The sequence below is a fragment of the Falco rusticolus genome, chromosome Z (assembly GCF_015220075.1).
Source record: "Falco rusticolus isolate bFalRus1 chromosome Z, bFalRus1.pri, whole genome shotgun sequence".
NCBI classification, from domain to species: Eukaryota; Metazoa; Chordata; class Aves; order Falconiformes; family Falconidae; genus Falco; species Falco rusticolus.
The window spans coordinates 78,785,009-78,800,085 of record NC_051210.1 but is presented as its reverse complement, the minus strand read 5'-3'; the positions used below and the strand labels follow the sequence as shown (position 1 = coordinate 78,800,085).

The window sequence follows — 15,077 nt, the reverse complement described above, 5'->3', positions numbered from 1 at the left end:
CACAACTCTGTAAGAATTTTCCAGATAAATGCATTTACCTACTTACCTAGCTCATAATCCATTTGGTACGGTTTAAATGCAAGAGTTTATCTCAGAGTTGTAAAATGTAGTGATATCTTCCATGCAGGATTCATAGTGTTTTCAGTGGTATTTTGACTTTTGAAACTGGTCCCTTTAAACAGATTGGAAGCTATCAAAATGGGTAGGCACATCAGAATTCAAGCACAGGTATGAACAGAATGACAACAGAAACTTCTAGTCAAGAAGAGATTGCATTACTGCTTCTGAAAACAACCGTATGCATATTTATTTTTGTGTCATTTTTTGTAGTTCATTATTCAGCCCACTAGATAGCTGACTCCAAGGCTTCATTACTCTAAAATTGTTAAATTTTCCTCTATTCAACATAGGAAACAATATGTCCAGTGGGAGATTCAGCTAACCAAAAGTCTGAATTTTCTTGAAGAAACCTTTCACTGATGAGTTTAAAGGAACTGACTTTGTTTTTCTTATTGCTGGTAAAGTTGTTCAGCTTAATTATGCACTTAGAAGATTATTGTTAATTGCGTCAGATTTAAGAACTGCAAAAGCACTCACTTCTTTTCAAACAACAGAATATCAATAAACAATTTGATTTCTAGAATAGAACTATCTCAACATGGGAAATAATCCATAGTACTAGGAATGTCTGGGACACAAAATTCCAGATTTATTTTGTATGGTGTTTCCCTGATGAAGCTGAAGCTAGCCTCTGTAGGTTTGCTCAGTATGGACAGCAAAGTGGAAAACATCTAAATGATAGCAGATCAAATTCAAGAGTCTTTATATATATATATATTTTTTATTTTTTTTTTTAACTGATACATCATATGATATGATTCAGTGTTAAAATTCACATGCTTGAACTGAAGTTCAGGAAACTGTGTTCAAGTGCAAGGACTTTTGGGATGCAGCCATTACCATCATCTATAAACACTTTTAAGGTAACTGTCAAAATGAGACTATCTTCTTTTTTTGTAACAGTCAAAATTGTAAGAATCTTCTTTTCCCAGGAACCAATATGACAAGGATGACTTTAAAAAGAGTGTAAAAAAGAGAGTACAAAAAGCTAAAAGTGAGAAACTGGCACAATCCCAGTAGATTGTGATTTGTCACAGAGAGCACTCAAATACAGATGGGGGTGGGGGTGGGGTGGGGAATTACATCTGTTATTGTTGATTGTCTATGTTTATTGTAACTATACTAAGCTTGAAGTGCACAATAGGTGTAAATCCATATTGTATGAAGCCTTTAATGTGGCCCGATTTAGGAAGCACACTTCAAAGCAGGTGGTGGAATACAACAAACAAAAGGTTAATAAATGACCTGTAAAGGAGGATTGATAGAGTGGCCTTTCTGGTGAAAAAGAGGAAGCATGAAAGAAAAAGAAGAGATATGAAGGCTGAGAACAATATTCTCTGTATTTACCTTTTATCATTTGATTCACTGGTTAACTATCTAAATATGTGTTTGCTATGTTCACTATGCCTTTCACAACAGCTGTACCAGGTAGGATGAGAAGTGATAATCTTATTGTGTAATAAAGGACATCTGGGTTTCAAAGACATTTCTAACAGGATAGTGAGACAATTCATTTCAGTGTTTGAGAAACTGGGTAATTTCTGTCTCCGGAAGACTTTAAAGTAGGGTTAAACAAATATTGTTCAATTTATTTAAATGGATTTGTGGAGTGGGGCAGAGATGAAAAAGATGACCTCTTCAGAGCTCTTCTAACACTATTTTTATACTATTTCATATGATATTCATGCTTATAATTTTCCTTCCTAGCTAAACCACTGGAAGGTGAATGGATTTAGAATAAGCATATATTCATGCTCACAGAGAACATGTTTATGTGGAGTTAAGGCTCTGAGATCTTTAAGATTGTCACATTCTGAATATCAGTATTGCATTTTAAAGTATGTAAGTCTTATCTATGAATATAATTAAAATTCAACAGAAATACATAAATGACCTGCAATCATTAGTACTTCTTGACAGGAAGATCATAAATCATTTGTGAAACCTTACTGGAAACCCAGAGAAAAAAGCTTTTCCCTTTGACACAGTCTAGGACATGACCTTCAATGTTTCTGTTCTATAAGAAGTTAGAGCAGTCACTTGCAAGAATTTGAGAGTTAACACCATTTAAGTGTTCTTGGGAATATGATAAACTGTTTCTTAAATCTTTGTACAGCAGGTACGTGGTTGCACTGTTTGACTGGGGATAATCAAAAGGGAAGGTGTTGCTCATGGTGAACCTTCTTTCTTTGACAAGACCAAACCCACATTGCTTCTTTGCTGTATGGACTCTGAAGTTGTTCCATGTTAACAGTCTCGCATCTTTTCTTTCATTTGCTTTTCCCATTCAATGTACAAATAAGGCTTAGATTAAAATGCATTACAGCAGAGGCCAGGGACAGTATGTTGTCTGACACCAGGGACAGAAATAAGAACTTTGAAACAAAAAAGCATATGTCTTAACAGCTTGAGCTGAAGAGCCGACTTCAAGGTGGGAGGTTGTCAAGTGTCCTATCAAGTATACTGTGTATGACACACTGAGTCATCCTACAGATGAATAATTTGGAGAAAAGAAAAAGGATGGGGATTGCCTAAGGAAGTCACGGTGCCAGTGGCAGATGGGTGATTGAACCACTGGGTATTTGTAATAGGAATCTGAATTCCAAAAATGCAGAGCTGCTTCTGTAGTGTGTTGGAGGTCCCTTAGCAATAGATTCAGAGGTGCTCAGCATATTTAAGAATTAATGTTACTTGCAGCTTAACGCCAGCCATCAACTAAGTACCGCACAGCTGCTCACTCAATTCCCCCTACTCCTGGAGGGGTGGGGAGAAGAATCAGAAAAAGGTAAAACCCATGAACTGAGATAACAGTTTAGTAATTGAAATAAAGTAAAATATAATACTAATACTAACACTAATAATTAATAATAATAATAATTGTTATTGTTATTGTTAATAATAGAGAATTAAAAGGGAGACAAGAAAAAGAGAAAGAATAACCCCCAAGACAGACAAGTGATCCACAATAGAATTTCTCACCTTCTTCTGACCGATGCCCAGCCAGTCCCCCAGCAGCAGTCACCCCCCCAGCCAGCTCCCCCAGTTTATACACTGAGCACGATGTTCTGTGCTATGGAATATCCCTTTGGCTAGTTCGGGTCAGCTGTCCTGGCTGTGTCCCCTCCCGGCCCCTTGTGCCCCTCCTCATGGGCAGAGCACGGGAAACCAAAAAGCCCTTGACTCAGGGTAGGCACCACTGAGCAACAAGTAAAACATCCCTGTGTTATCAACATCATTCTCACACCAAATCCAAAACACAGCACTGGGAAGAAAAATGAACTCTATCACAGCCAAAACCAGGACAATGTCAAATCTCTTAATGTAAAATTAAAGTTTAAATGTTTTTGAAGTCCCCCAGCATTTACTTTACTATGCTAGCTCGACTCTGCATTGATCAAGTTAAGCTAGTGTGCCAAATGCTTTTTTTTTTTTCCTCAGGAGCAGATTGAATCAGTTCTCCAGTGCTGTGCAATGACTTCTGCATTAGACCCTTTTCTTGCCATAGCAGCACTTCAGCAGTTCAGCAAGGTGGGCTTGTATGCCGTTTTATGAAGGATGCTTTTTTACGTTTCCTCTCTCTGCTGTGCCTAATATGTAAACATGAGGTACAAAAGAGTGGTCATTGTTTCCATAATGCCATGGACCCCAGTGGGCTCATGCATATTCACTTATTATTAAATGGTTCACATACCTTTAACCCATAAGTTAATGGAGCATAAACCAGTCAAAATTTGCATTTTGCTTGCTATTCAAATTTTTAAAACTCATGAGCTCCCTGCCTAATGACAAGAATATTTATCCAGGTTAACTGATAAAATCTCCTCAACATAAAGTGCTCTAGGAAACAATTTCAGAACATTTACATCTTATATTAACATCTCATTATTTTATTCAACACCCTCAGAGCAAGTAAGAATGTAGGATGAATGGAATGTGTTTTCTAATGGCTTTTTCTCTAGAAATAGCTCGTCTACTTCTACCATAGATATCTGTGTATGGTGTTTTGCTTAAGAGCTGACCATCCTTAAAGATCTGAGCATACAGCTATTTCAATATGAACCAGTAAAATATGAATCCAAACAAAGCAGCTGCTAGATTTTGAATACTGAATGGTTTCAGTCAATAGCGGTATTTTGCAGTGAGTTTCAATAGAATTTTTAAAGAAAAAACAAACAAACAAAAAACCCAGCAGATTTGCTGTATAGTCATAAGCAGTGCGTAAACAGCAATAGAATCCAAACTGGCTAAATTAATGATTGGATACAGGCTAGTACTCCAAGCTTTTTTTCCCACCTTTGCAGTTGCTTTTGTTTGCTTGATAACAGTTTTCTGTGAATTTACATAATGGTGTCCTTAAAGCAGGGAAACAAAGAGGTAAAATAAAGGGTTGGAATTTGTGGTAGAATAAATGACTCATTGAAAAACTCTAGTATCTAAGGTTCGGTTGTATTTTGTACAGTTTCTTCCTGATGTCCATAAAGCATTTACAGTGGTGATTTCCACCCTATATTATGAAGTGTTTTAAGCTGAGTAATTTCAGATCGTCTCAGTATTAGTTTTGTTGGCAGCAGAGTGAAAGCAAAACCTTGTACTTTCCTGCTCAGGTGGGAGGAGGAGACTAATTGATGTTATAGTAAATGGGAATTAAGCTAAATACTTGTCCTCCACTACTGAACTGAATGAAATTAGGGCAAAGTAGGTTGTTTGTGAATAGGGAGTTATGATGAAAACCGATTAGAAGAAGTCCTGCATTGTAAATGTGAATGCAGGATCACCTTTTTAGGCTCTGGACAAACCTGTGAAAGTTCAAAGGATATGTTTGTCTAAGTGTTTATATAATTTAATAGTACTTAATAAACAGTTGAAGGTTAAGTAACATGAATCAGTCTTTAAAGTGGGTATTTTTAACGCTTAATCTTCAATCAACAGAAAAAAAATCCACTTTTTCAGACATAAAAATGCTGTCTTCATATTTCTAGATTTTCTGAAAAGATGAAGTAGCTTTCCATTTAGTTCTTACTCTGCTTTCTGCTCTCACATAATTCCCTTCTGTGGCCTCTTCCCTTTCTTATATTCCTTACCCATGTTCCAGCTCTAAACAGAAGAAGGAAAACAAAACCAAAACCAAAACCAAAACCCAAAAATACCCTTGCCACTTTTCTCTGGCAAACACCAACAGCTGGAAAAATATCTGACTGATTCTTGTCTATTACATGTACATAATTTTCACTAATATATCTTGGAATATTTTGCTTGGTTTGTCTTTTGAGTCATACTTACTGTCATTCACTTTCGTGAGGTTTTAATGTCAGCCAGATGTTACTGCCAGCTATGGGTTTAAAAGCTCCTGAGGAGGAGGTTGCTGTGTTGTTGGGAGATTACGAGCAAAATCCAGCTGTTCTGAGCAATGTGCTTGGTATCATTATTAGTCTTAGCTAATGTGTCAATACTGAGCACTTGAGAATGATTTTAATGCAAATGAAATTATAATCACAACAGGGATTTACTGACCTACCTGTCTCTTTCTGTTGAAGTTCAATATTTAGGCATCACATTATTATGTTCAGAATTTCCTGTTTAAGTCCTGTTTTATGCTCTGATGACCAAATCCTTCTGAGTTCTGGGGTTTGCATCCAGGCATCAATACAGCCACCCAGGCCTGACAAGTTCTCAGAACATGGTGGCTCTCCCTGTGTTGTCTTTATCTATGTAGCTGAAAACAGGCCGTCATACATTCTTCAGTGCCCAGAGTCCGTTGGTGTGACTCTTGAGTACTTCTTAGGCAAGAGGTGGTGACTTTAGTAGTCCAAGATAGCTTTAGTATTACTCTGTATTTAAATTCTTTTTCATTAAAAGTTCATTTTTACTGTCCAAAACATCAAGTGGCAAGAAGTTTCTTAAGTCAGCCACAACTCTTACAAGTACTTTGATTCTGATCCCTGTTACTCACTGTTTCATCTGAAGTTTCCTCATTTTTCTATCAGTAGGGAAAATGAGTATTCATTTCTGTTCACATTGTCCATTCTAATTGTAATGTTATTATCATACATATGTATCTCTTCTTAATCATGCATTTTCTTCATCCATTAAACTATCTTTCACACATGTACCCTTCTATATGTTTTTTTTCTGTTTCCTAATTTTTTTTAATCATGTCCTCATCAGGCTATGATTTTTTGTTGGGTGTTTTTTTGTTTTTGGGGGTTTTTTTGTTTAGTTTTGTTTTTTCGTTTTTTCTTTAGCTTTAAACTTTATTCTGTATTCCTGTGTAATGTCATACTTTTACTCTCTATGAAATTGGAGCAGTGGACAGATAAAGCCATCTGCCTTCCAAGATACTTTACTAGTTAGTTGCCCCTCCTGCTTCCATTTCCCTGTTTCTTCAGTAGTTTCACCTGTCATGAAAGCCCAGGACTTTTCAAAGGACAACAAGTTTTCACTTTCCACTCCTTTTGCAGTAGATGTGTTTTGGTCCTCAGAAATATTGCGTAACAGTTAAAGCTGGGCAAGTATCTTATTACTTATAACATTCTTTAAATATACTAGATCTGTTAAGGACATCATCAGAAATCAATGAAGAGCTGCAGTCTTTTGTTGTAAGTTTTCACAGAATAAGTCTAATGGGAGATTTTCACACTGGATGTCATTCACAATTTTTTTGCTTTATTTTTATTTATTTGGGATGAACAGTTTGGTTAGATAATCACTCATTATAGTGTGAAATACTTATAACATTTTTTTTCTTCTTTGCTTACATGGATATTTTTTGGATTAATAGATCTTTTCCCCTCCCTTCAGTCCCAATCTCCTTCTGAAATTCTGTGCCTGAAAAAAAGAAAAACAACAAACTGTTTTTTAAAATATCTGGTTTATTTCTGCAAATAATTGATGCAAACTGAACTAAAAAAGAATTGATCTGGGGGCAAAGCTGACCTGAGAAATCTTCCCTGCTTTGCAGAATGCTCCATGAAGAACAAAGGGTCTTACAAATTGTTGCTTCTTCCACTTCTAATAGTATTAAATATAAATCTACAAAACTTGCTGAATATAAGATGACTATTTAACTCCAAGGTAGCAAGGAGGTTGTCTGGTCTCTTTTATTGTTGTTTAAGATTCAAGCAAGTACTAAGTGGAATAATGAGCATCATAATTAAGAAGTTTGTTCCATTTGCTTTTTTCTGGAGGCTCTGCTCAATTTGATTTCAATGACACAGCAACACCCAGAGGTACCAGGGCTCTTGAGCCTCACAAAACTGCTTCTGTCCAGGAAGAGAAACACAGAGAACGATACAGAGCTGGGAGGGGGCAGAGAGAGATTTTTATTGGAAGCTGTTAAAGTGGTTGCTATGAGACCTTCTCCAGCTAACACAGGCACAGCAGCGTGAGGCTGATAAATCATACCTCTTGCATTATACCTTTCCTTTCTGCTTCCCCCCCCCCCCAACGCAGTTTTATAGTTGTTTAAGATCAGAGAAAGCACCTGCCAGTTGCTTTTTCATCCCTTTTGCTCCCTTCTGCCTCGTGCAAGATGGAGCTAGAAAATGAAATAATCAGCTCCTCCAGCAATTCTTCAGCAGGCTCCAGAGAGTACAAGGTGGTGATGCTAGGAGCAGGGGGAGTTGGCAAAAGCGGTAAGTTTCAGCAACAACATTTTTGGGGAGAAGGGGTGAATTGGGAGCTTAAAGTTCACAGAACAAGGACATTGTGTAATGACAGGTTTCATTCCTCTTTCTTTTGCGCATGGCTTGGATAAAAGACTGTAATTTGTGACTGGGACAATGAGTCAGCTTAATTTGTTAGAGACTGAAATGTTATAAAGCATTTTAATCGGATAGTTTTGAAAAGTAGCCTTCGCTCCGTGGTATATGAGGAGAAAGCGGTCAGCGTGCTGCTGTTAGTGCAACAGCAAGTGTCCGTGGCACTCTCAGACTTGGCGAGGGGTGGTGTTTTACTGGACAATGTGGCTGTAACTTGTTGGCCTGCCAGTCCTGTGCTCAGGCAGAGATGAAACTAACTGCAAAGTCAGCTGTACAGTGCAAAGTGTGGAGAATGCCTACAGTGACTCTTGTTTGCTTCCCCACACCTTCTTTTGACTTTTGTGCTGGGTGTCTTTATGGCTCAGCTGGTGTTAGCTTTCTCTCCTGGCCGGACAGTTACAGAATGCATTTCTGAGTCTCACTGCAGGTGATAAGGTAGATTTGCAGCATATTTTAATATCACTGTCCAGCGCTGGCAAGATATGCTAGTGTCTGACAATAGTAACTCTTCAGAGGAGTCATTATTTTCTCCGGACAATGTTTTCTTTTTCCCAGATATTATCACCTTTGATTTATTCTCATTGACACTAGCATTCTCTGTTCTTAAAAAGACTTTGCTGAACGTGCAGTGTTTGTCTCAGAAGCTAGTGTATTGAGCTGGCCACACAACAAGGATTCAATTACACCTTCTGGAAATAAAACAGGGAAGGAGGAGAAGAAAACAAACAATAACAACAACAACAACAACAAAGATAATATATCCAGGCTAGATTCCAAAGAAATTTCAGGATAAATAACCTGTGAAACTGAACTGTAATAATTTTGAAGATCAAACAAGTTTCATTTCCTATTCAACCAGCAAGACAAGGTATAGATGCAAAAAAATTAAGTAGTGGGAGTGGATATAATTTCCTCTCTGTACCCATAATTTCTTTTTTCTTGTTATGTTTGGCTTCAACTTCAGTGGCACGTCTTTCTGTGAAAGCTGTTTCCCATCAGTATTGCTTAACCAAGCAAACAATTCTTGCACAGATGTTATGCTATGATCACTATATAAAATAGGAAAGAAGAAAATACTGGTTATCTCAGAGTAACTTTCTGAAATTTAGAATTATCTTTTCCATGGTAAAGCAGGTATCTAGGATGTGTCAGCTGGAACATTCAGCAAAATGAAACTTTTTTTCTTTTTTTTTTTCCTTTTTTTTCTCCCCTAAGTGCATCCAAAAGATGACAACAATTTTTCCCAAATATATTATTATAAGAATAATGTCACCAAAACAGAAGATATTACAGACTCTACCATTATACCATATTTATAGTATAACTGCATCATAACAGCCTCATTTTATATACACATTGAGGAAATGTTAGAGTTCTCATTTACTATCAGATAGGAGGTTTAAAACACAAATGAAGTTTATTCAGATCTCCTTGTTCAGAAAATATTAGCTGTTCATTTCATGAGAATAAAAGCTGCAAATCTCTGGATCATACAAGGTAAGGATACAGCTCCAGAGCTGAGAACCACATAATTATTCAAGCAGAATTGGGTATCAAGCAGAAATAGGATGAAGTGGATAGCTGTGACATTCAATGGGATTCATGAAAACCTTCTATTGTTTTCACAAAAGTGAAAATTCTGGGGGAAAAAGACAGCAACTGAGAATTAAGCATCTAGAAAAGAGGAGATGGGCAGTTTATCATTTACTGGCTATGAATTTCCAATGTGGAATAGGCATGAAATATTTCAGTAGAAATCCTGAGAGATAGTCCAATTGATAGAATTCTGATAGAGAAAAGGACAAATTGATGTAATTCCATAAATCATTAATTCATTCTGACTGTTGTATAGACAGGGTTAATTTACACTGAACTAAAAGCAGAAAAAGGCCTGAACGACTACTTCCATTCTCCAAGACAAGCTCTGCTTTCCCCTCATGACCTAGATTCACTCTGTCCAGGAAATAATGAATTTAACTATTAAAAAGGGCCAGGGTAGAATAAAGATGAAAGATTTTAAAAAGTTCAAATTCCAATTTGTAGTTTGACAGATAAGCAAAATATGGAATGATAGATTGATAATATCCTGGCTTCTTTCCCCTTCTTCTCCCTCCTCCTTTGCTTTTTAAGTCATGATAAAAGCAGTAACAGCTGAGGTTAAGTTGCTGAGTGGGAAACCTCTTTTGGATGAAAGCCTTTCCATTCCTCATTTTGTTCAATAGTAAATAATTCAGGTTTGGAAAGGATTTTCCTTAGGAGCTGAGCTGCAGAAAAGCTAGATTTCTTTCTGCCCTGAACATAGTTCATTTCTAGAGATCCCTTGGGCATTTTGATGTTCTGTTTCCCACCCTTCTCTGCTCTCTAATGTGCCACTTCATACTGTATGCATGGAGGTCTTTGCATTGAAAATTCCATGCTCATTACAAGGGGTCGAGGGTGGTGATTGTGTTTGTGGACAGGGAGGAATGAGGAAGATGACATAGATGTTCTTTAGACGCTGGTGTTTATAGAATATTTGCTTTGGGTTGTCAGGCTTGTCTCTTCAGATCTGTGCTCCAAGATGGCACACGATCGAGGAGGACAGCCAACCTCCTGTTATTTGGGCTATTCAGTCTAGTAGAAATTTCATAAGAATTGGTAACAGAAAATAAGCTCGTCACATCCAAGTTTGATACCCATCATATTGAGAGTAATGATGCATGAAATGGTTTAAAAAATTGTTACTTAAGTGTCTTCAAGTTTCAAAATCAGTGCCAGCCAAAAAAAAAAAAAACAAAACCAAAACAAAAAAACAAAAAAACGCCACTATTTTATAGGAGGAAAAAACACTATTCCAAACCCCAGAGTTTGTAAAAAACAGGTAATAGTTTTGTTTAATTAAAATGTACAAAGCTATATGTAAATTTTCCTAGGAATTGATTCCTGTACAGTAAATATAGATTATAATTCCCTAGAATGAGCTATCCATTCTAAGACTTCTGAATATAGAACTGTTTTTGTTTTCAGAGCAATATGCTAATTTATTACTTTGTAGATTGTGTCTGACATCAAGAACAGCTATACACTCTGCTGCAAGTTCCGAGCAAATGTAGGCTAGAACCAGGAATTAACCTGAAATGAAATAAAATAAAATACAAGTAAATTTTAACTTTTACCTCATTATAGTCCATACTTAAATTACACATTTCTAAGGAAAGCTAAACTTAAATGAAAAAAAGAGATTTTGACACTCAGTCTTCTCTGATTCAATGACAAATCTCAGGTCAGCTCAGTACTGTTCAAATCTACCCCAAGTTGCCTGACATAAGGTTTACCTATGGGTAAACTACCCATTCTGTGAAAGTTACATTTCAGATGAGAAGATGACTTTTTATAAAGAATTCAAAAAATAGTATTTGTTGATAAGTTGTTGGTTTTTTTTTTTTATCTTGGAGTTATTTCAAGAGTTATTTCTCATATTGGTTTCTGTTTGGTTTTTTGTTGCCACCTTAAAGAGACTGAAGGGATTGTCAACTAATTATCCTCAGATTTTGCATATGATCCCAGCTACACTGGAAAAGCGTGAAGAGCAAAGATAAGATTTCACTGGCATTGAAAAGGCTGAGGTTGAAAAGTACCATTTGTTACTGTTCTCAGACCATCACAAGGCTCAGTACTGTAAAACACACTTCACTCATTGATCAAACACCTTCTCAGTAGTTCTTTTTTGTCTGGGAGAGGTTGGTTTTGTTGTTTTTGTTTGGTTGGGGGGGGGGTTTGCTTGTCAGTTTTATTTTTCTTTTTTCCCAGTACACTTTCAGGTACAGCTGTGCTTCCCTAAATGCCTGGTAGGTGGATCAAGGGAAAGAGTCTGGCTTTCTATTGTCTTCTGAGACAAACCAATCAACAAAATACAGCTGGAGAATTAAATTAGTGATCATGATGAGTCAAGGTGGAAAAAGTAGCCTTTTGGGTATCTGGGCATGCTGTGGATCACAGCTGAGGCAAACCAAATTACTTTTTTCCCACCAAAGTCAATATAAGTATAGTTTTTGGTGTGTGATTTGTTGCTTCTCCTGTGATGACACAAAACCCCGTCTTTTTTTAATTGGAGTAGAAATTAAGATACACAGTTAATAAAGACACATATCTGCATTCCTCTGAAAAAGAAATGTTTGTTCCTTCATCATCCTCTGTCTATAGAAAGGTAATTTGAATTTTTAAGGCCAAATATAAGACCCTGGGAATTTCAGGGAAATAATTACACTTAAATGAAGAAAAAGAATTTTAAAAATGTGAAGGAAGAAACAATATCTATTTGTTGACCAGAGAAAAACTTCCCTGCTTGCTAATAGTTCTGGAAGCATAAGGGTACCCATCAGTCAAAATGATATATACATTCCCTTGGCCACTTCATAGTACTGACCGTAACCTGTTAGCAATGGTGACCTGATGTGGAAGTGTCAGTGCAAGGCTGGGAAAGGAAAGGAAGAGACAGCAGAATACTAACAGTGCTACAGCCCCCAAAACATAGTAATATTTCTTGACAATTATGTATCCACGGAGGAAAAAGTCCTAACTGAACACTGTAAGCCACCAGCTATGTTTGTCATGTTTGGGATGCTGTAAATTAAACTACAGTCATAGTTCTAATGAAGAATGACAAATGTTGCATGCAGATTGATGGTGGTGCAGGTTGTATTTTCTCCATAAAAAAACCCCAAACTTTATAGGTAAGGCCTACCAATGCCAGACAACCACATCCCTGGATAAGGGCAAGTTCCAGTTTTTCTCGTAAACCAGATTAAGCACCTAGAGACTTCATAAATGCAGAGTTCTTGTATAATTTGATCTTTGCTAACAGAACTGTTACTATGTTTTAATTACCTTCATAGACAGGTTATTGAATTCATTTCAAGCTTGATCTTGTGTAATTCCAACTTCTAGCCATTTTATCTCATGACTTGTGTTAACAGCTTTGAAAAACTCCATATTCTCCTGCTTTCCTGTCTGTTAGCACCTGTAGACAACGATTAGTTCACACCTTGGTCGTCTTCTTCTTCAATACATAGAACATCTTGAACCTCACTTGTAGAAGATTATTTTCCTGCCTAGAGCATTTTGTATCCTTGAGTACCCTACTATTTCCACATCATTTTCTGAATATGAATTCCAAAAATTCACATGCAGTTCTATTAACGGTCTTACTAGAAGCAAGATTGCTTACTGGTTTCCTCCTGACAGTCTTTTTTTGTTCCTTTGAGAATAATGAATTCTTTTGTTCAGGTATAGTTCACAGGGATCACATACAGAGAAATATCAGCAGTAACCCTTAAGTTGCTCTTTCCCGCAACTCAGTCGCCTGTGCTATCACATCTCTAGTGATGACCTGAATTCTGCACTTCCATATATGTTATCCTATTTTGGAAGTATTTTTCTGGGTTGAGGCCATTGAAGCTGATAATTCAAATAATTCTGGACCCATTTCCTATGGTCTTCATTTATCTGTAGTGTGTTTGTTATCCACTTGAAAGGATTAAACACATTGCTTATTCATTAATTTTCTTGACTATGGGCAGACCTTGTGGCCAGAATTACTTGCCTTGGGGAAATGAGTTAAAGATGTTTTCATTATTTCACCAGTTCACATAATTCAGTGGCTGGAGGGGTGGGTTATTGGGTTATTTCAATTAGGGCTCCTGCATTTAATAGGATGGTTTCAGCATGTGAGATACCAATTGGCTACTGAGAAAGCTGTCTGCAGTTCTGGTTTCTTCAATACTAGAAGCCATCTAATAAATAGGAAAGAGTTCAGAAAAGACCAGCCAAGATGATAAAAGGGCTGATGCAATATGATTTATGATGACATATGACTATGACTATATCCAAACAGCTCTGTCAACCAGTAGTTCATGATTCTTAATTGTGCAACTTGCATATGTATATAGTGATATAATGTAAATGGGACTGAATGCAGCTGCAAGGGTTATCTATCCAGCTTTTCCCATCATAATATCCAGATGATGAATACCCACTTGGATAAGGCCAGTAAATGGGCTGGTCACTGCTTGTGCCACTTTAGCACAGGGGACAAAAAATTTGCAATGTTTGAAGGTAAAAAATATCAAGAAAAGACAGTATGTTTTCCAAAATTCGAGGAGAAAAGGGACCAGAATTGCTTAATGGAGAGTAATCTGTTAAGTGATAAAATTAGAATTAAAACATGTATAATCAGAGATACATGCTTCAGGCCAGACTTCCTTTGGCCAATAGGAGCAGTATATGTTCTTAACCATTTGCTTAAAAGCAAAGTGGAACAGATTGTGGAATAGTCTTTGAAACAAACAGGTTGGTGAAAGTTGTATTAATGTTATTGGTTTATGCTAATTTAAGATAGAAGAAAACGTCATAGTAGTTGAGCATCAATGAGCAAATATACCTGTACAGAAAAAGCATTTACAGTCTTCAAATTCTTTTACAGAGGAGAAGGAATGCTGTCATCCTCAAAATGTGTTGAAAGTCATCAAGACTTGTGGCTGATGTGGCATTACTAATGCATATAAACATCATCGTTATGTTCAGACTGCTTAAGAGCGATCCTAAGGCTGATCACAAGACTGGACTTGTTTGTTGTGTACTAAAATAGTCATTTAAGTTGCCTCACACACAGCTAAAGAACATACTTTAGAGTAAAAGGGCTCCCGTATAAGTGGGAACATGCCAAGATGGCAGCCTAACGGTAATGGCCACCTAATGCGTATGTTGGGTAGCGGCGCAGGTGGAAGGTGAGTAGATATGTTAGCTCACACCTTGCAAAAAAAAAAACCAACCCTATTCTCAGTTCCACTGAGAAAAATGGCATTTATCTGTTTCAGACCTTCATCTAAACTTCTATGTGAACAATGTTGTCAAGTGATTAGAACTCATGGAAAACTGCTTGCTATTAAGAGATGGGAAACCTTCTGGCCTGTTCCTCAACAACAGGAACTATCAAGGACCCTCCTAGTTGCAACCACACACAAATCTGCCATTTAAAATGCCCAGATAGAAGTCTCAGATAAGGGAATAAACACTGTTTCATGACAATAACTGGGCACTGTCGGTATCTTTGCTGTAAACAATCTGTTGAGGCAGCCACAGGAACTGTTTCCCTTCCAAGCCATCCCTGCTGCCGAGCTGAGCCATCTGCAGCATTTTGGGCACATGCTATCTGCTAGAATT

At 37.1% G+C, this 15,077-nt stretch overlaps 1 protein-coding gene across 1 annotated transcript in view; it reads left to right on the top strand.

Moving 5' to 3' along the window:
* The first annotated feature begins 7,562 nt into the window (after positions 1-7,562).
* Positions 7,563-15,077, top strand: part of RIT2 (Ras like without CAAX 2) — a 178,754-nt gene continuing 171,239 nt past the window's right edge. The window contains exon 1 of the mRNA XM_037373951.1: positions 7,563-7,751. Coding sequence (XP_037229848.1) covers positions 7,649-7,751 — 103 coding nt within the window. The 5' untranslated portion in view covers positions 7,563-7,648. The remainder of the gene's footprint in view (positions 7,752-15,077) is intronic.